The following is a 22,210-nucleotide window of genomic DNA, read 5'->3' on the forward strand; positions in this document are numbered from 1 at the left end:
AATCCTGTAGTTGGGTTTTTCTTGTCCTTGGCTACTTAGATAGACCTGTTCTTATTGTTGACCCCTCATCACCAGGCATTATGAAAGACTGGGAGTCAAAACTGTAATCCTTTCTGCTGCTGTGTTTGGGCAACCAAGAGATGTAAAAGGAGTTGGGTTCAGACTATGGGGAGTTCACTGTTATGTTTGATCTCATCTGTTCTGTAGCCCAACGCTAACATCCTACAGATATTTTTATATGACTTGCAACTATGCACTACATGAAAAATAAAACCTAAACTTACGGGATCAAAAAAAGGATTCAGTTATCTTAGATTTGAATCAGTAAACATTTTGTAAAACTTTTTCACAAAAAAATATCCAGATACTCAAAGAAAACCCTGTTTGTAAAATTCTTTAGTTCTATCAGAAAACTGCAAAGAAAATGGGTGTAGATACCACTAGACAGTACGTAAACATGCTGAATATACACAAAAATATGTCAGATTCATATGAATATCAAACAATCTATGAGAATATATTAATAATGCATCTATAAACATAGATCTGTGTTTTTTAAATGTCTGGGTCACCCTAGAAATCCTAAAGTTTCTTCTAGACCAAACATATAATTTCACATTTATCAAGTATATGAATGGTTTGAAATACAAATTTAAATAGGATCACTGTAAAATAGAACAATGGTCATAAAACATACTCATTTCTCTTCATAAGACAGACACACAAGAAGTGACAGGATTCTGACTGTTAATCAATTTAACTAAACACAAAAAGTAATATAATTAAAGTAAATCAGGCAAACCTTCTCATTTCAATACAGAAGATAAAAGTTTAACTTCAGAACCAGCATCATTGTACACACAAGAAATCATGGCACTGAGGAGGATAAGACTGGAAAGTACCACTTCAAAGCCACTCTGGGCCAAATTCAAGATTCTGTTTCCAAAATGAACAAGAAAACAAAAAGTTTAAAAGTATTTTTTTTAAATCTGTTCAGTTCCTACAAATTATAATTTTCACCAACCAGTCACACAAAATCTTCAAGTTTTAATATTCTCAAAAACATACTCATAGAGCTAGACATACTGCTCAGTGGTGAAGGGCACTTGCTGCTCTTGCAGGGAACTCAGTGGAGTCCCTGCACTCACAACTCCAGCCCCAGGACATGTAACACACTCTTCTGACCTCCATGGGCACCCATGCATGTGTGACTTTACACAGAGAAAAACATATACATACACCTAAAATAATGATGATGATATTAATAATAATAATAAACATACATATTCTTTCATGTGCTTTCATCTTTCATAGCTTGTTTGAACTCCTATTTTATATTCCATTTTTGCTTTCCTGTTATGGGATCACAGTTAATGTAACTTTCTGAGAAGAATCAAATCATATAATTACTTAACGTAATTCCGTATCTTCAAGTTACTAAAAAATTTGAAACGTAGAGGATTTTATTTGTGAATATTATTTCTGTGTATATTCATTAAATTTATCTCTTCTCAGCAATTCTGAACTGTTCATGGAAAATCTGAGGCATTAAATAAATCTAGGTGGTCATTATCTAGGTATTTTGTTTGTTTTTCTGGTTCTACTGTTTATTAAATAAATCTTTTTTTAAAAAAAAAAACCTACCTGCAAGGTCATAAGTGATTGTTTTATTTCCATTTTTCCATCTTTACCTAATGTTCTAGGCCCTGAAGTTTGCTTTATGATATAGAAATTGTTTCAACCCAGAGGTAAACACAGATATAATTTTGTCAGTTTTCTGTCATTATGCCTATAATCCACGAGAGACTATTTCTGGAACTCCAGACGAATCTCCTGTCGTCACAACCATCATCAGAGGTGACTACTCACATCTCTCTCCAATCATCATCCCAACAGCACCCCGACTGCTACCAAATGCCTGCCATTTCCTATCCTGGAGTCAGCCTGCAAATAGATTTCAAACAGAAGACAGAGGAGGGCGGGGGGGAAGTAATCCTTGAAAGAAAGTAATTTCTCTGTATCATGGCTACCTCTGTGGTAATCTCTGCTGCCCTCTGTCATCATAAGGATCTATGTTTAGGCATGGGCAGTCCCGATACCCGTCCATACCCACCGTGAATCTCAAGGATTTCAATACTTGCTGGTCTCCAAAGTAATCACCTCTCATGGGCAGGGCATCATCAAAGCTGTGTGTGTGTGTGTGTGGCGAGACGAGGAAGGCACTCCAGCCTGTGTCTGGTGGACTCTAGATTTCTGGCTTAGCCAAAAGAACAATCACCACTGTCAATTCCAGGCGTTTGATTTGCAACGTCTGCTGGAATTCCCCTGTTACCTAGAGACGCTTCACTGAGACTCAGGGCACGGGGCAGGGAATCCCGGTCCTCAAACTCACCCTAACCAAACATTTTCAACCGGTCTGGATTGCTGGATTCACGTGGTAAGCGCACTGCACTGATATCCAGTAATCTACAGAATTCCTTAATGGAGTTTTCTGTCACATCAGAGGGCAGGTTCCCCAGGCAAGCCGTGTGTAGGGTGGCACTTTGGGAAGATGGCGCCAGCTGACACTGGGTTCCGGAGCAGCTTCATGGAGCGCCGGGAAGGATGAAATGGTCTTTGGGCGGTGCCTAATATACACTGCCGTCATTATATTGTTGACACATCTCCTTCTAGGTTGTCTCTTTCATCAGCCCAGCTGACTAGTGTGGGGACGTAGGCTCTCTTCTACCAGTCCGCCCTCCTCAACCAGAAAGTCTGCTAGGGAGATGATCTTCCCTTCATACCTGTCTCTTTTGCTGAAGCCATCATGCTATGCAGGTATTTTCAAGGCCATCTCTTTAAATAAGAGCCCTATAACGTTAAATATGGTGATCTAACTAGCTACATTTTTATTAGAGAATGCACCCTATATAAGTTTGCCCAAGTTATACAAACTTTGAAAAGCACTTTTTACATTTCCAATTTATAGGCTGTTATTTAAGTCACTTAGGGCTATTTATACCCTGTATGAATAACATTATTGGTTTTGTGTTTTATCAAGATTTCCGAAAAATTTCTAGGCCTGTAGCTACTTAGGAAATAAATTCTTACTTTAGAAGATCTTTTATTTTTATTTTACACATGTAAATACTTGCCTGCATGTATGCCTGTGCACCATCTGCATGTTTGATGCCCTCGGAGCTTTGACAAGGCCTTTGTGTGCCGGGGAAGCAAATCTGGGTGGTCTGCAAGAACAAAAATGCTCTGAAGTACTGAGCCATCTTTTCAGGCCCAGGAAATGACTCAACAGAGTGCTCATCAAAACATCTTTTCCTGTGAAGTCTTTTAAATAATAAATTTATAAACAACTATAATATTGCAGAGTTCTTCTACATATCTATGAGCATATGTATGCAGATCTGAAATCTCTATTATGTTTTTATTTTTATTAAAATATTTTGCAAAAATGGAGAGGGTTTAGGGAATATGGGTTTAAAACATGCAAAGTGAGCAATGTGTGTTCTGTTTTGTACAATACATACTGCATGTGGGCCTTCAAAGTACAACAAAATGGCCATTAAGTTGTTTTTGACATTCTGACTTTTGTAAACCCTATTTTTAAAATATTTAAGCCTGGTCTACAACTATGTGCCTTGACTAAGACACTCTTGTCACTGTCATAGCAATCGGAAATACAGCTGCACATCAGGGAGTCACCTCTCTGCAGTCACTAACACCGCTGCCTACACTCGTAAGCAGCCTGTCCTAGCGACTTTCCTGATACTGTGATAAAAACACCCGACAAAGCCAGCTCAAGGCAGAATGAGTTCACTTTGGCTCACAGTTCTAGAGTGGATACAGTCCACCCTGGTAGGGAAGGAATGCAAGCCCAGGGGTAGTTGATCCCCGGGCAGCAGGAGTATGGAAGCAGAGAGAGAAGAGCAAGTGGAGTGAGGCGAGAAAACCTCCAAGCCCAACCCGAGTGGTGTGCTTCCTCTGGCAAGCTCCCACCTCCTGAAGGTTGCACAACCTTTACAAATAACGCCACCTCCTGGGTACCAAGCATTCAAACACATAAGCCTATGGGGAATATTTCACATTCAAACAGCAACCAGGCTTCAGGCCTTGATTTTTGTCAATGTGGGCAACCTCCAACTTTTTACAGCCCGTGATTCTAAATTTCACTACAAATATAGGAAAGTTAATATATATGGAGTATCTCTATGTAGCTGCAACGCTGATAGTTGCTGATTTCTTGCTTATTAGATGAAATTATGTGTTCTGTGTATATGTGCCTTCAAAACTGCAAAGCTTTGAAGAATACTTTACCAAATTTTTGTACTCCAAACTAAACTTGGGAGTCGTGCTAGCCTTGTTTAGGCTTGCATTCTTGTGCTCTGAACTGCTTCAAAATAACTCTGAATGACCAGGCACTGTGTACTATAAGCAGTACTATCTAATAATTAAAAGAGTTGGTTACTGAGAGAGTATAACTGTAAACAAATAGAGCTCATTCTACTTTATTTATAATTTTTAATCTCTTAAAATGCAAAATGAAATCGAGGTTTGTGTTTTAAATTCCTATTATTGACAAATTATGTCCCTTTTTAAGCTGAAGCAAAAATTTAAATGCATTTATAAAGGTATAATAAGAACAACTTGATGGTCTTGACATAATATTTTTATCATAATTGTTATCCTCAATGCTGCATGCAGAAACAACAGTATTGTTTTGTCAAGTGCAAAAAATTCCTTCAAAATTTGAACCAAGGCTGCTCTAAGTGTTTCGCCATCCAGTGATAAGTGACAATTAAAACCAAACCACAGGATGTTTTATCAGTGATGTCTTCAGAAAAAACTGTTCAGAGGAAGGGGGGATGTTGCCATAAAGTGATAACACACGACCCATGGTGGCATACAGCTGCAATCCCAGCACTCAGGAACCAAAAACAGGACAATTGCACAGACTGGCCCTGAACTTGCTATCAAGTTCCAGGATGATCTCAAATGCAGTCCCCCTAACAACGAAAAGTAAGTGTGAATATAAAGAATCAGAATTATCCTATGTCTTTCTAATGAATGAACCAGTGGGTTACACTCATTGCATTTAATTGTGTGCTCTGTGCCTAGAAAATCAACCAAGTATATAACTGTGAAAGAGCTGTTAGTTACACACCAGAGGTACAAGGTTTAACTCAGTCCTGTGGGCAAAAGTTCACAACAAGAATCTTTATTTTTATCTGGGAATCCAGAAACATGCAGCTTTGTACTGTGAGCTGAATACATCTTACTTCCTTTGGAGACAAACAATTTCCACCAGGTTTGCAACTTCCATTCTGTAGATTTCTAGGAAATTGGGAAATGCTTACATGTGGTCCTGCGTTCTCTTATCTGTCAAGGACTGAACTCTGTATCTTTCTTTTCTTTTCTCTTCTTTTCTTTTATTTCACTTTACAGTGAAATCTCTTTTCTGGCACCTATGGCCCTGAGTGTCAATGACAAATCTGGAGGCATAAATAGCTGTGGAAAAAAAGCCTTTATCCTATTGGCCTGTGGAGAACTAGTGAACAGCCATGAAGATCTTCCTCTTCCTAGTTCTCATCAAAGCTACTGGTGAGTCCTTCAAAAGAATTCATCAGCGGAGATATACATTGCACATAAATGTGGGCTTTGTGTTTAGAAATCAACAATGGTTGTTGAATATAAGGTCTGAAAGCAAGATGGTAGAAATGTAGAGAAATTAGTGTGTAGCATTTGTGTTTATAAAAGACTAAATTTTTATCAGAGAGAGTTCATCGAAACTAAGTGTCCAGTATATGGGGCAAAGAGATGCAGAATGTGTTCTGAACTTCCAGGTAGGCTCTCTAAGTTAGAGAAGAAAAGGAAACAGTAGTCCACATAAAAGAAGTGTTGGACCTTATCTCTCATGAGTTAATTGTTAAAATTAACCTGTGTTCACTGAAGAGTTTGTGACCATGTGAGCCTGAGTTTCCTATAGACTAAAAGGCTGGTCATTTACTAGGAACAAGAGATCTGACATGGCAAAGACATCTTATGTGTCATAGATAAAACCTTAACCAATTTTGAGAAAACTGTTAATGAATTCTCATTGGTATAAAGTCTCATATCATTCAACTGTGAAAAAAAAGAGGGAATTGTCTATTTCAGTGTTAGTACTACTAAATTGTATTACTAAACATTTATATTAACTTCTTCCACATTGAACTGGTACAATTTACTACAACTATCTACAAACTTAAAGACTCCTTTCCCAAAATTAAAAATTTAGATATTAAAAAGCAAAACCAATATTTCATAGCTACAAGAAATCTCAACAAATGTGCAGGTCATAATTCCCAATGTTGAATGTGGTGATAAACAGTAGAGAAGTAACCAGGATAACAGGAAAGATCAGGGAGGGCACTGTGATATTCTGTAAAATGTTCAATAAACACTTTAGGCTAAATCCAAAGAAAATGTTGACGAAATAAAAATTCAAAACAGTTGCTTCCTGAAAGAGCAAGAATATTCTCAAGTGGTTTCTGCAAACTCCATTTCTATTCCCTCCTAGAAACAGCTAGTCCACATCAGCACTTCTGCAATCACTAATAAACATACACAACAAGCAAGTTACTGTATAGGGTTTTAACGTATTTGCGTGGATGCTGAGTCTGATACCTTAAAACGACATTTATATCCACAAAAGTGGCTGTAAGACATTTATTTTCTGAGTCTCTGCTGTGTGTGAATGCCATCATGTGTGTGTGTTAAAATATATATGTAAGAATACAAGGTTTATCAAACCTAAAGCAGTATCTAAAGGTGAATGTTTTCTTATATAAGGAGGCTGATATAAAAGACATAATAAGTTACAAAAATATCTACATTGAAATAAATAAAATGTAAAAAAGAAAACAAACAACTGCCTACCTGAAGTCCAACATTTTCTGATTTGATAATGGTAGAGAACACTGGTACCTGGTGTAGTCTGCATAAATTTCATGAATGGAATTCCATGACAGATTTGTGTAACAGAGTTTCTGCCTCTTCCCTAACAGCTACTGTCCCCAGTAATGATAGTGATGACAAGATTATTAGAGGCTATGCATGTGGGAACAACTCTGTCCCCTACCAGGTATCCCTGAATGCTGGCTACCACTTGTGTGGGGGCTCTCTTGTCAGTGACCAATGGGTACTGACTGCTGCTCACTGTTATAAGCCGTAAGTATCCAATATTCACACTTCTAAATCTAAGGTCACTTTTCCCTTAGCCCTACAAAAGAATAAATAAGAAAAAGGTAGAGTTATCCTTTTTTTTTATTTTTATTTTTATTTTTTTATTTTTTTTTTTTGGTTTTTCGAGACAGGGTTTCTCTGTGTAGCTTTGGTACCCGTCCTGGATCTTGCCTGCCACTGCCTCTCAAGTCCTGGGATGAAAGTCGTGCACCACCACTGCCCAGTGGCAGAGTTATCCTTAAATGAGTAAAATAATTTTTATATTTATCACTTACTTTATGGGAGACACGTGTGGAGGTAAGTCGAAAAGTTCATGAGTTTTTTATTCTTCCACCATATGAGTCCCAGGAATTAAACTTATGTCATCAGGCTTAACAGCAAACACCTTTACCTACTGAGCCATTTGCCAGTCCACTTGATGGATTAAAAGACAAAAGATCAAAAGCTAGATGTCTTAGTAGTCATAGGAATTTTATGAGTGATGACATATATTGCCCTTGGATTTTACAGGTATTTTTCTTCTTTTTTTAAATTTTATTTTATAATTTAATTTAATTTTACATATCAGCCATGGATTCCTTTGTTCTCCCCTCTCCTGCTGCCCCCATAGTTCAAAAACCTGAGACCATATACATAATCTCAATAATTGTATCTCAACTGTGATTATAAAAATGTCATATGAAGTAATAAAATATACCATTTTTTATTATAACATGGAAAAGGAGAATTTGTTCTGTGCTCTAAATACTTTCCATCTTTGAGTCCTTCCTTACTTCTCTCTTAAATTTTGTGATCGCAACCAGAAGAAAAATATTAAGTGCCATTCAATCTTCTCCAATCCCACTTTCACCCATGACTGTTCTGTAGGGGACACGTGTCTCGATCTCCTGCCTTGAATTCTAGTGAGATGGTGGGTTCTGAGTCTGCACTAGCAGAGACGCATAAGGAACTCTGTGACTAGGATAGGAGTAACCAGTGCTACCTAAAGTGCAATGAACTAGATTCTTGAATAAGAGGTGTTTGTGTTTATGTTCATGGTTAAAGTTTGGAGGAGGGGGAAGAACTCCAAGATGGATACTTAGAAAACTTTTCATCCTTATAAATACAGCCAACTACAGGTTCGTCTGGGAGAATCAAACATTCGTAAAGTTGAGGGTAGTGAGCAAATCGTTTATGCATCCAAGATCATCCCCCACCCCAAATACGACAATGACACCACTGATAATGACATCATGCTGATTAAACTGAACTCGCCAGCCACCATCAACTCTCGCGTGTCCACTGTCTCTCTGCCAAACTCCTGTCCAACTTTTGATACTGAGTGCCTTGTGTCAGGCTGGGATGACACAGTGAATGTGGGAAGTAAGTGTTACCTAGAGCGTAAGTCCCAAATGTGAGAACCCCCAGACATGGAAGGCATGAAAGAGATTACCTGGTCCAAATTCTCATTCAAAGCTTGTTTCCCTAAAGATAATTTTGGACACATGCAGTCTTGGAACATGCAATTTAAAATTTAAGAGTTTATTTTGCTGAGATCATATAAAGATAAAACAAAATTTAATTATTAGAAAGAAGTCAATGAATTTAAGTATGATTGGTGATAATCATAGCATTAGATACTGGGATGGTATATAGAACATTACAAGATTCAGTTCAGCCTGGAGAACACAGCTTAAAGGAATGTCTCTGGACTTCAGATCTGTCACCACTAACAGTTATGTCAAGAAAGAAGAACTTGTTGGTTAGAACTATTTGGAAAATCTTCCAGGAAAAAAAAAGAATCCTCCAAAATTCTAAGGCCTAGTCAAATCGAAAGACGCAGAAAGTATTGGTGTTGTGAGAGAGGAGAGAGGGTGGGAGAGAAACATCACGGAACACGTGAATACTTTTCTGTGTCTGCTCTTCACTCCACAGACAGCTTCTCTTCCGATCTTCAGTGTCTGAATGCCCCGATCCTGTCAGACTCTGTTTGCCACAGTGACTACCCACATCAGATCACAAGAAACATGTTCTGTGTTGGCGTTGTGGAAGAGGGAAAGGACACCTGCCAGGTGCGTCCCTTTCCCCCCCTTCCCAGTCTGTCAGTCTCAGCCCCGCCAACGTATTTCTCCAGATGAAATGCAGAAGGCCATAACTCTGTATCTGAGAGCGGAGGTGGGGGGGGGAGGGGGAAGCGGGCATATGGCTCAGTAGATAAAGCACTTGCTTCACAGGGACCAGGGCTGAAATTTGGATCCTCAGAATCCACATAAAAGCTGACAGGCATAGCAGCCATCTGTGATGCTGACACTTGGGAGGTAAAGACAGGGGATCTCTGGAACAAGATGAATAGTGCAAGATGAATAGAGTACCAGGAATCCACAAGTTTAAGTGCAACGAGAGACTCTGTCTAGAGAAACAAAAATGGAGCACAGTGAAGGAAGATGTTCAGTATCAACTTCAGACCTCCATCAGACACTCACAACATATGCTTGCCCTTCCCCACAAAAACACAAACACACACACACACACACACACACACACACACACACACATCCCACATATACATACAAAATTAAAATTAAAATAAATTTTTTCTGAGGTTGAACCTGAAAGTTGGGGAATAGCTTTAGGATGAACTGTAAGTTTTCTGTTTGTGATGTGATAGTTAAAATTGGCAGTAAGACTGTCCAGACAATACCCACAGGCAACCTTTTGAAATGTATTGCAGGGAACTCTTGTGGAAACGCAGAGCTGATGAGGCAACCTTAAATCTCTCCAGTCTTCACCTTTTATAGCCTCTACAGGACTCGGACAGAAAGAAGTAGCACCATCAAAAAATAAGTGTATTAGGGATAGAGTAAGGATACTGCATGCTGGATTTCCAGGAGTAGAGTGGGTGTCACTTGAAGGACTTGAGAAATAGCCCCAGGATAATAATGGACTACATCTAACTTCATTCGGTCATCTGGGTATCAACAAGAACACTGATTGTCTTTTTCTTCTTGTTCAGTATGATTCTGGTGGCCCCGTGGTCTGCAATAGAGAACTCCAAGGGGTTGTCTCCTGGGGCGCTAACTGTGGTGAGAAAGGGAAACCTGGTGTATCCACCAAAGTGTGCAACTACCTGGAATGGATTCAGCGGACCATTGAGGCCAATTAAGTGTCTTTCCTGAGCCACTCTTTCAGTCAGCTGCACTTTCCCACTGTGCCCGACACGGGTGTGGAAATAAAAACATTGTATTCTGCCGTACATTTGCCTATGTATTGTCTTTGCTAATGATGAACTTCCTCTTCAAACTTGCTGAGAGAAGGATGTCATCTTTTTCAGTGATGCAGCCACTGATAAACTGCCCAGACTCCAGGAAATAAGTTCCTATGATTGCAACAACCATCATTAAACTCAATGAGTTTTTTATTTTTTTCTTTTTTATGTGTTTTTATTTTATTATTTATTTATTTATTTTTAATCTATTGATATGTTATTTATTTGTGTGTGTGTGTGTGTGTGTGTGTGTGTGATTGAGTGCATAGAGATATCGGAGAATGACATTGAGTGTTGGTCCTTGACCTCCATCTTGTTCACAACAGGATCTCTGTTGTTTTCCCAGCCGTGTGTGCCCAGCTAGCTGGGCCATAAGCCTCTGGGGATTTTTCTGTCTCCACCCCATTGCTCCCTGGAGGAGCACTGGATTACAGATGTTTGTACTTCACATTCAGCTTTTTATTTTGAACTCAGGTCCTCACCATTGTGGAGGGAGGTCACTTAATGCTCAAGAAGCAAATGAAACTTACAAGGTTCAGGACATAAATAAAACTCAAAATCTCAGGAAGCTTCTAAATGAAGGCTCACAAGGCCCAGTAGGCTCCTTCCCCAGGCTCCTGAGTTTTTTTTAAAAGGCACCAACATAAGCAAGCTTTTTATTTTTTAAGAAGGCTTTCATCAGGATAGAAGAATAAAAAGAGGTAATGTGGGGGCTGGAGAGATGGCTCAGTGGTTAAAAGCACCAGCTTCTCTTCCAGAGGACCTGGGTTCAATTCCTAGTATCCACATGGCAGTTCACAACTGTCTGTAATTCCTCTTTCAGGGGACCTGACACCCTCGCCCAGACATACATACAGGCAAAACACTGATGTACATAAAATACAAATAAATAATTTTTAAAAAGGTAATGGGGATGAAAACTCAGAATCATATTATGCAGACTAAACAGGTTATATTCAAGAATGTGTATCTTTAAACATGTACATATATGCATACAATAACAATTAGCAAAAAGAGAAACCACGAACTTGAAGGAGAGTGATGAATGGTATATGGAAGAGTTTGGAGGGAAGGAAGGAAAAAAGAAATAAGTATATTATAATCTCAAAAACTAGAAAGCTACATAAAAATAGTATACATGTGTATAAAATTGTCAAAGAATAAAAACAAGTCAAAAGAAAAAATGAAAAATGAGAAGGTGAGCAGATGTTGAACTATTATGGAATTTAAAGGCTTCTTTCATCATTTATTTAACCAAAAAAAAAATAAAATAAAAACTCACTGATTGCTTCACATATGGGAGACTCTATGAAACCTAACTGTTTTGAAAAAGAATAAGGTTACTGTTTCCATTACATTTTAAAGAAATAATTAGGTTTTTCTTAATATATCAGGGAAATGTTGCTACAACAAACATCCCTGCTACGTAGCATGAGTTATAGAACTCAGTGACACTGAAATGCAAAGTTAAGCAATCAGTTGCCCAAAGTCATTGAAATAGTTCCCAGCGAAGACAGAACAAAGCCCAGAATGTCCTTGTTCCCAAAGCATCAGGGCTTCAGTGACAGGGTGCTGCCATTTCTTCTTCTTTTATCAGTTTGTCTCTGTTTTCCTAACCTCCACCCACCAGTATGTTACCATTCTCCAAAATCTTGTTTCTCAAGGGTGTATTACCACTTGCCAATGTTTCTATGTTGGGTGTTTGGTGGAATTTCTAGAGACTAAGTCCCAACTGGAGGAAATACAAATATCAGAGGAATACAAGCATACTGTCCACAGGAGACTCTGGATAGACAGTCATCAGGAAGATGGTTATTCCATTACTCATGTTCTAACCCTTTTTAATTCTTGCTGATATTTGATTAGATAATCTCTGAGTTCAAATGTAATACTATTATTTCCCCTAAGATGAAGCTAAAGAAATGTCTTAACTGTGAAATCAATAGGCTGCTAACTGTACAATCACAACTAACCTCAGTGTTATTTCCTCAGTTATCACTAAACTACCTTTTTGTTGTGTTGAGGGGAATGAGAGTTGGTGAGGAGAAATGGGGTGGTGGTGGATATGATCATATTTCATTATATACATTTATAAAATTCTCAATAAAACAGTAGAGGTAAACCCTTACTGTGTGTTACCTATCTCTGCGTAATCAGGAAACTATCTTGTCAGATTTTATTTGTTGCTGGAGGGCTTCTCTCCAGGTTCCACCAAGCCCCACAGTCCCACAATCCACTTATAAAATAATCACTCAGACGCTTCTATCACTTATAAACTGTATGGCCATGGCAGGCTTCTTGCTAACTGTTCTTTTATCTTAAATTAACCCATTTTTATAAATCTATACCTTGCCACGTGGCTGGTGGCTTACCGGCGTCTTTACATGCTGCTTGTCCTGGCGGTGGCTGCAGTGTCTCTCCCACTTCTTCCTGTTTCCCCAATTCTCCTCTCTCCTTGTCCTGCCTATACTTCCTGCCTGGTCACTGGCCATCAGTGTTTTATTTATATAGAGCGATATCCACAGCATTTCTCATAAAAAATACCATGGTCCATTCAGAAAAAAAAAAAAGCAGTGTACAAAATAACAAAAAGTGAAAAAGGAAGGAAATTCAGATTCAGGGTTGTTTTGCAATCAACAGAAAAAAGTTAGCTGAATAGAAAATGTTTAAGGATAGCTAATTTTAAGGAAATAAACTTCTATCTTTCCTCATCATTTATGATGAAAAATAAAAGTGAATTTGGTAAGTCTGAATATATCTGGCCTGGTGGGAAGATAGAAGCTCCAGGATCTGCTGTGGGAGAACAAGGGAATGAGTAGTCATACTGGAGTCAGAAAAAACAAAAGTGAACAGAAGGCCTGACCCATGTCTTATGAAGGTGGTACACTGTGTTGGTTTGTTTCCCAGTCATAGAACAGTGAGAGGATTTCATAACCAATGCTGTTTGCTAGGAGCCCAGGTCTCAGATAAAGCTCAATCTTGTCAACAGGGAATCTGAAGAATTCATTCTGAGTCCTGATTTTGCCACTAACTTCCGTAAGAACTACAGGCTCCTCAGCACAAAAAGGAGGGGAGAAGTCAAAATGGTATTGGCAATGTAGTTTATATATCAATGTTCTGAGAGCCTGCAGAGATGGCAAGGAGACTGGGAAGGCAGAGCTGCTCAAGGAGGCGGGTTTAAAGTCACAATCGGGGGAGGAGGAAGACAACAAAGAAAAACCATGTCACAAAGGGAGGAGGGAAGGGGTCAGCAGGTACATCTGATGACTGGGGAAGGTTTTAGTGTTACACAGGAAGCACCAAGGTCCCTGCCTTGGTCTTCCTCTCCACCTTCATCAGAGTCAGATCCTGGGGACTCCCACGTATCTCGATAGGTCAGATCTTGAGAAAATAGTTTGAAGATTCTTGTAAGACCTTTGCCTTTTCCTCCTACCACCAGTGTTTCTCCTTCAGCCACTGTGGTCAAGGTCGCAGGGCTCCAAGTTGGGACAATCAACAGTGTGGCCACTTAGTCTACTCTGGTGAAACCTTAGCTCGCCATGAAGATTTTTTTCATCCTCACTCTCTTGGGTGCAGTAGGTGAGTTTGAAGTCAAGTTTCTGCTGAGGGTGAAATCCAGATAAGTATACCAGTGCTTGCAAGGTGGAGTAACCACCCAAGCATGTGAGAGAGAGTGAGAAATGGGGATTCATTTTAAAGATAATATTATCTGCCAAAGGAAATCAAAGAAAAGGCTCTTATTTCACATATTTTCCTACCATATACTCTCTGGGTCCCTCTGATGTCTGGGAGCGTTTTGAGTACCCTGCCTGTGAGGGCTTTACAGAAACATGCCTAGGAATTTCTCAGTAGGCAGTTGATTCCCCCAACATAGTCTCAGTTCCTTTTCCCATATTAGATGTTAGGAAGTTTGGGTCTAAGTAGGAAGGTAGGCTAATCAGAAAGTAAGTCTATAAATTTTGAGTTTCCATGCTCTTTTCACTACCAAAGTCAAAAAGTATTTAATTTATACTCCAATTATTGGCAAAAATTGATGGTAAGAACTAATATTTAAAGTATTTGTTGATTTTGTTCATTTTTCTAATACACAGTGCTGTCAGAATTTTTGATCAGCATCAGATGAGCCCATGTGTTAGTATTAGATAGCTTTGATATAATTCCATCTTGACAAAAACAATCATTAGTTTCCTAACATGTATAGTTTGTATGACACATTATTTTGTGTGAATTTTTTAAATATCAAAAATAAAGGCCTTGATGTCTTTGAAAACTACCCTAACTAAATCTAGCTTACTAAACCTTTTGTTTCTGTTCCTTCCCTAATCCCTAATTCTCCAGAAACTGTATTGGGAGAAGATCAGGACTCAGATGAACCAGTTAGTCTTAACATTCCTTACATGGTCTATCTGCAGTCCAAGCCAGAGCCTTGTGTGGGGACTCTCATTGACCGTCAGTGGGTGCTCACTGCTGCTCATTGTTCCTTACCGTAAGTGGCTCCTTAATCATGGGGATCTACACTATGGAAGTTGGTCTAGGAAACAACCTTCCATGCTTTTCATGGATTAGATGATCCAAGAAGATTGGCTCTTCTTCCATTTTTACACACTTCAGTACAGAAATTAATAAGAAGCCTTAGAAGACGTATTTCAAATGTTCATCTATAAACTTTCACAAATCATTTACTATATTGTTTAATATAACCATTAAGTGAACATCCTGGAAATACGTTTCCTTCATGGATCATACATTCTGACCTAAGAAGTAATCCAAAACAGAGAAGTGATCAAAAGTAAATAAAACATGACAGCAGGGTGTGGTGTGTGAGAATAATGTACAAGGTGGGCAGGTTAGGCCTCTCTGAAGATAGGAGGCTTGCAGGAAAAACACAAGTCAGCTAAATGAATAAAGCCTAGAAATGTTCCAGGCAATGAGAACAACATTCAGTAGTCTCTGATGTTACAAAGCTGTGAGGGTTGTAGCATGGTGAGGAAGTAGGGTTGACTGAGTATATGTGGTAAGAGAGGTGGTCACAGGATGAAGTTGAAGGCAGAGATCACATCCTGCAGGTAAACAAGAGAAAGCAAGGAACCTAGTATAAAATAATGCATCTCTGGAAAATCCATTTTTCAATCATCTTATTGCAATGAAATCACAAATTAAAACATCACACAGCTAGATGAACCGAGTCACTCAAGCAAATACTGCCCAGTCCCAAACTTCACATGTCTCACTGAGTTTCTAAACATTTAGAATGACCACGTTGAAGCCACGGAGCTTCACTTAGGGCTTTATGATTTCACTATCAATTACATTTTTTTTTTTTGATTTTTCGAGACAGGGTTTCTCTGTGTAGTTTTGCACCTTTCCTGGGACTCACTTGGTAGCCCAGGCTGGCCTTGAACTCACAGAGATCCGCCTGCCTCTGCCTCCCGAGTGCTGGGATTAAAGGCGTGCGCCACCACCGCCCGGCCAATTACATTTTTATACACTTACAAGAAAAAAAGTCATGACAGAATTAGAAGAAAAATTGGCTTTATATCCTCTTTCACAACTTATGTGCTATTTCATACTTCCTCATCACCCACTACTACTCTTCCTTATTCTTTCTAAATGTTATTCTATAACCAGGTAAATATTTGTTTAAATACATACATGTATACAATACAAGCTAGGATCCCCAAATGAGGAAGAACATTTTTTTTTTCTTTCTGAGAATCTCAGTATTTTTGTTGGATATCAAGAATCCATTTGAGGAGATGGAGAGATAGCTCCACAGTTAACAGCACTTGCCAGCACTCACTCACATCACCACAGAACTCACAACAGTCTGTAACTCAAAGCTCCAGTGGGATTTGATGTCCTTCTCTGGCCTCCACAAACACTTTCACATATGTAGCACACATACACGCATGCAGGCAAAGCACTCATACACATAAAATAAAAGAAAACAAATTTTTAAGGAAAAAAAGGATGTTTTGAATGAGGGAGTCTGACCCAGAGCTTCAGCTCCATTTCAAACTTAGCCACCTGGTTGTTTAAGACAAATTTGACTCAATAGTGATTGAAGGCTTGCTCTCTGCATTAGGACAGATACACAGGAAACAAAAAATGGTTCACATGATGCTGGAGTTCATAAGCAGACTTTCTGTTACTACTGTGAACTACTTTGGGAAGGGAATATCTCTTTTGGTATGTTGCATGACTAACCTTGTGACAGGGGTATCTGAATTTGTGCAGAGAATGTAACAGGAAATGATGACTTGTTATCTCTACAAAACTACTCATGGAAATTTGAGAATCTGGGATCAATGTAGATGACACAGAAATAATTATCTAGTCCTGAGAAGAGTACTGGATAGGCTAAGAATGTTAGATGTAGTAGGTACAAGTTCAAAACCTGCCTGAGCAAATATGGAGTATACAAAGAGCTCTGGAACCATCAAATGTGGTGACTTCTCTCCTGACTTCTAGTTCAGATTATTCACATCTTAATTAGAATAGGAGCTATTGAGTATGCTGTAGATATCAGACCCCATGTTGGTCATTCCATGTGCATGCTGATGACATCATAATCCTGCAAACTATCATTTTATACACAATGTTAGTTTCACTTCAATTATGCAGCTAAAAAGCAAAACTAAATTGATTGGATAAGGCGACTTCTGACATTGTATGATGGTTTTCTCTTCATCTCTCTGCCTTTTCTTTTTTCCCAAGAGCTAAAATCCGACTGGGAGTTTACCAACCCAACATCAAAAATGAGAGGGAGCAGATATATAGTTACTCACTGACTGTCGTCCATCCTAATTTCGATGCAAATTTCCGGAAAAACGACCTGATGCTGATAAAACTCTCTTTCCCTGCTGCTATAAACATGCATGTGGGAACTATAGCCATAGCTATGGAACCCATGATATTTAATGAAACCTGCTTTATACCAACATGGACCTGGAATAGCTACCAAAACTGTGAGTGTTTGATTGTTTTCTTCATCTTGGGTGGGTTGGGGCTGGGAAAAGAGGTGGTTGAATATACTTGATAGAAAGAGGAAATATAAAGTTATTAACCCTGTAATGATTACTGTCAAGACTTTGTACTCCCAATAGGTGACAGATAAACTCATGAGACTGATGCAGGACAGCTACTATGACAGCAACAAATAGAGTGGGCCGTAATTGTTCTATCTCTAAAATAGTTGAGAACTGGGGCCTGTAAACTGAATACAAGTAAATTAGAAAGAACTGGGAGTCCTCATTCATAGAGAGGGTATTGAAGGTGGAGGGTGGGCTTCTCAGTGAGAATTACTGAAAGCCTACCATGTACTTCTTAGAAGAGAGGTTAGAAAAAGCAAAGCAAATCTTTTGCAATAGGTAAAGGAATGAAGGATGCTTTCAACTCTACCACAGAGCACCCAGGCTGTGTCGAGGAACATACGGACACGTTCTTTCCGTGGGACCCTGGATGACAAAGAAAAGGTTGAAGGAGGAGTCTACCCTCTTGCCAGTGCTGGTTCCTTGCAGAGTATAATTTTCGTAACTTGTGTCGCAACAAAAGCTCCTCACCTGTGTGTGTAGAGTTGGGTGGTTCATAGACTAGTTGATCATTACAACATGCTTGTAGTTACATCTCTAGGCTGACACATCTCACTGGAAAATAATCACAGCATGTAGTATAAGCACGCTTCTGTCTGCTTATGGGCACAACTTGGCAAGACTAGAGTGAACTGATGTCTGCTGGAGCTTCTCTTCAAACATGGCTTTCTCATGTGCTTTAGTCCTTGTGGGATGTGCAGTGATTGCTTGTATGTTGTGCTTATTTCAGGTTTTCTCAAAGTTGCTTAGTCAGGTTTAAACCCAGCTTCCGGTGGCCACACTGTGAAAACAAATGAGCACTTTCCAAATAAATATGATTTTCACAACAAATAAACTATAGAAACTTTGATTTTCTCAGTATTTTGAAACTTTGTACTTTAGAAACAAACTGACTAGGAATCTAAGTGTCTAAGCTTTCTGAAAAACACAAACAAATAGTACATTTCACATGGGTTTTGTCATTGACTTCTTAAGCTTTATTTGAAGTAATTCCATCACACCTTATGAAAATAATTTATGGGTTTCACACATGATGGAGAAATCCATATCTTTACTACATGAAGATTTTATTGTGTCAGTTCTGTATATTAAAATAACTACAACAGACTATCTCTAAATGACCTTCCTACAAAGGTCCCAATATCTATAAGGAAATCTCTATTTCAAGTAACTTGTTACTTTCATATAGCTTGTTAAGTGAATTTTTCCCCCAAAATAAAAATACATAAAACTGAGCATAACTTGTTTCTCTCTTTCTTCTGACTTAACACGTTTTGATCTAATCTACAGAACATCATCTTACTAGATATGTATCAGCTCTGTAGGTACCACAATGCTTAGCTTGACACATTGGGGTTTTTTTCCTCTCTTACTACTCTTTACTAGATATTAAAATACTTAGTCCCTTGGTTAAAGTACCCAGACTTTCGCAGTATGGTAGCAATTTCTGTGATGGAAACAAACAATATGATCTCTCAGGGGGAAATGTGTATGTGCATTTCTATATAGACACGCATACATGGAAATAACCACTTATAAATGATCAAATTTATAGCCAAGAACCACATAATGGTGTTTCAGACAATGAGGATAGACATGTAATAACAATCCCATAAAGTTCAATTTACATCTTAAAAGTGCCTAACAATAGTATTCTACCAAACCTTTCTATGTTCACGTATGTTTAGATTCATTCACAAGTAGCTACCATTTTGTGTGACAATACCAACTGCAGTCAACATGCTAAGCAGGCATACAGCCTAAGATGGAAATACTACAAAATATAGCAGAAATAGATAGTGGGCTCTACAACTTAAATTTGTGTAAGTAAATATTGTCTGGTAGGTAATTGTTAAGTGTAAGTACAAATTGATACAGTTCTCAGAACACATCCATCATTAAGTGAAGCATGACTGGTCTTGGGGCCTGGAAAAATGGCTTTTCAGGTAAAGGCACTTGCCACCAAAACTGATGGCCTACATTCAATCCCCATAACCTACATGTTAGAATCAAAGAACTGAATCCCAAAGTTGTCATTTGACCTTCACAGGCTCACATGGCATAAGCACACACTTATACACACATACACACACTCACAGAGAAGAAAGGAAGGAAGGAAAGGAGGAAGGGGGGGAGGGAGGGAGGAAGGAAGGAAGGAAGGAAGGAAGGAAGGAAGGAAGGAAGGAAGGAAGGAAGGAAAAAGAAAGAAAGCTTAAAAAATTAATTTTATATAGATTTGTAGTATGTGATAAAATGTAAAGATGATGAAACAGATCTCCAACAAAAGGTTGTAGAAGGAATTTTGGAGGCCAAGGGTTTTGTTTCTTTTTCTTTGTGGACATTCATAATCTCCATATAATTGATTCAAAATTTTTGGATTATGCACAGTAGATAGAAATATACATCTAGTGATGGATATATGAGGAACTTTGGGATCTATTTCTTCAAAATGGAGATTCTGCATGAGAAACTCTAAGGTTTGGAGTGTCTACAGCTACCTGCATTGGATATTCTCAGGGATTAATTGATTCACAATCTAAGGGCTGGTCACAAGGTCACTCCTCAGAACAACAACTCTGGGTCTCATCTGTCTTTTTTCCCCACAGTCACTGATCCTGACATCCTGACATGGACAAATCAGTATTCTCTTTCCCAAAGTGACTGCTGGAACATTCTCCAAAAAGAGAAACAGGAAACATGGATGAACATCATGTGCATAGGACACTCGCTTAATGTTATGACTTCAATTAAGGTATCTTTACTCATGCAAGAGGACAGTACAGGATCTGTTATAGGATAGAGGCAGGGTTGGGAAATCAAACATCACATATCAAAAAAGACTTTCCACAGAGTAAAGGGCAGAAAGCTGAAGTCCCTCTCCCTGACTGTTCATTCTGCGATGTACTTCATTTCCCTCATCTTAGAGTGGGAGAAATCTAGGGTAGGCCATTTGTCCTTTCTCTTACTTGCACTCAAGTTAGATAAAACTTGAACTGCAAAGAGAGAGAGAGAGAGAGTAGACCAGATAGAAGCAACAGTTGTCACCTCGCCCATTAAATGAATTCATTCCCCTAGATGATTTTGCTACTGGTACATGTCATGTCTTAGGATTTACTCTTGATCCATGGCAACAAAGTGACACTGACATCTAGTTATCTCTTTCTGTCAGGAAGTCTCAGCTGCTCCAGCCATCTGCAGTGGGAGGCTTCATGGAATATTGTCCTGGGGAAAAGCAGGCATAACCAAGGGAAGTGAAGGCTTCTACACTGAAATTCATCCTTATGCAAGATGGATCTTGAAAATAATGCATTCCCACTGAGAAGCCATACCACTCAGTGTAGAATAACGCAATCTCTACAAAGAATTAACTCTCTTCAAAATTCAAGAGAAAACACCCAATAAAATCACATCAGAAATTTATGACTCCTGCTTTTTTCATTATGTAAACTTTTAGAGTAATAAGAAATTTAGTAACATTTGTTCATTTACACAAAAATGATCAACCACCAGCTTCTTAGTAGATTCTGAGTAAACTAAGGGAAACATGTGACTCTGAAGTGACAGACACTAGGGGAACCTACTGTTGTCAGGTTTTTTGATTTTGTTTTTGCTAAATGATCATGTTGTCAAACTGCGTTCTAAGTATTTATGTTGTACCAATAAATGCACAGCTCTCAATCTTGGTCATAGAAACTCCTTTTTTTTTTTTTTTTGCTCTTAAATGAGGCATTTGTCACACACACACACACACACACACACACACACGACTTGAACAAAATCACATCAGTTAAAAGTAAATGTCCTACAAAGATAATGATCTCATCATCAGATAATGAAAACGTGGTACGTACACAACAGAATTCTTGTCAGCTGTGAAGAAAAAGATGATGGATGTAGAGGTTTGAATAGGAAAGGCTCACATGGGCTCATAGACTTGAATGCTTGGTTGCCCCACCTGCAGGGGTTCAGCGGGTTCTCGACCACCCTAAGGAGGGAATGTAGGGACAGGAGATACAAAGGAAAAGACACCAAATCTAGATTCTGATCAAGGTGCCACTTTATTTCTCTTCCACAAAGGTTTATATAGTTCTGCAGGGTGGGGGGGGGGGCAAGAAGCTGTCATCTGCATAAGGTGGGGCAAGCTAACAGGATGTTTACAGGGTGAGAGGGTCAAGGGCTCTGACTCAATGTCCTGTTGCTAGGCAACCTGACTGTAAGCTGATCTAGTTCCCTGTCTTATTGGGGGGGTCTGTATTTTTCCACTAACTAGAGATTCTTTTTTTTTTTTCTTTTTTTTTTTTTTTTTTTTTTTTTTTTTTTTTTTTTTTTGGTTTTTTGAGACAGGGTTTCTCTGTGTAGCTTTGCGCCTTTCCTGGAACTCACTTGGTAGCCCAGGCTGGCCTCGAACTCACAGAGATCCACCTGCCTCTGCCTCCCAAGTGCTGGGATTAAAGGCGTGCGCCACCACCGCCTGGCCTAACTAGAGATTCTGTCCTTGTCCCTGACACTTGGTCACCACAGAGTGGCGCTATTAGAAGGTGTGGCCTTGTTGGAGTAGGTGTGGACTTGTTAGAGGAAGTGTGTCACTGGTAGTGGGCTTTGAGGTTTCAAATGCTAAAGCCAGGTCCGGTGTATCTCTCTGCTCTTAATGCCTGCCGAA

General features: G+C 38.9%; 2 protein-coding genes across 2 annotated transcripts; both read left to right on the top strand.

Moving 5' to 3' along the window:
* The first annotated feature begins 2,301 nt into the window (after positions 1-2,301).
* Positions 2,302-10,447, top strand: LOC102907313 (serine protease 1-like). The gene is made up of 7 exons (XM_006997102.4): positions 2,302-2,437; positions 2,674-2,817; positions 5,437-5,592; positions 7,038-7,200; positions 8,324-8,577; positions 9,130-9,266; positions 10,208-10,447. The coding sequence occupies exons 3-7, from the start codon at positions 5,553-5,555 to the stop codon at positions 10,355-10,357; spliced, it is 744 nt and encodes a 247-aa protein (XP_006997164.1). The 5' UTR covers positions 2,302-2,437; positions 2,674-2,817; positions 5,437-5,552; the 3' UTR covers positions 10,358-10,447.
* A 3,274-nt stretch (positions 10,448-13,721) lies between these two features.
* On the top strand, positions 13,722-20,970 carry LOC102907628 (serine protease 58-like). Its single transcript, XM_042273124.2, has 5 exons — positions 13,722-14,038; positions 14,798-14,945; positions 17,177-17,427; positions 20,157-20,302; positions 20,720-20,970. Exons 1-5 carry the CDS (start codon positions 13,999-14,001, stop codon positions 20,867-20,869), a joined length of 735 nt encoding a protein of 244 aa, XP_042129058.1. The 5' UTR covers positions 13,722-13,998; the 3' UTR covers positions 20,870-20,970.
* Positions 20,971-22,210: the final 1,240 nt, after the last annotated feature.

Source organism: Peromyscus maniculatus, chromosome 3 (genome assembly GCF_049852395.1).
Source record: "Peromyscus maniculatus bairdii isolate BWxNUB_F1_BW_parent chromosome 3, HU_Pman_BW_mat_3.1, whole genome shotgun sequence".
Classification (NCBI taxonomy): Eukaryota; Metazoa; Chordata; class Mammalia; order Rodentia; family Cricetidae; genus Peromyscus; species Peromyscus maniculatus.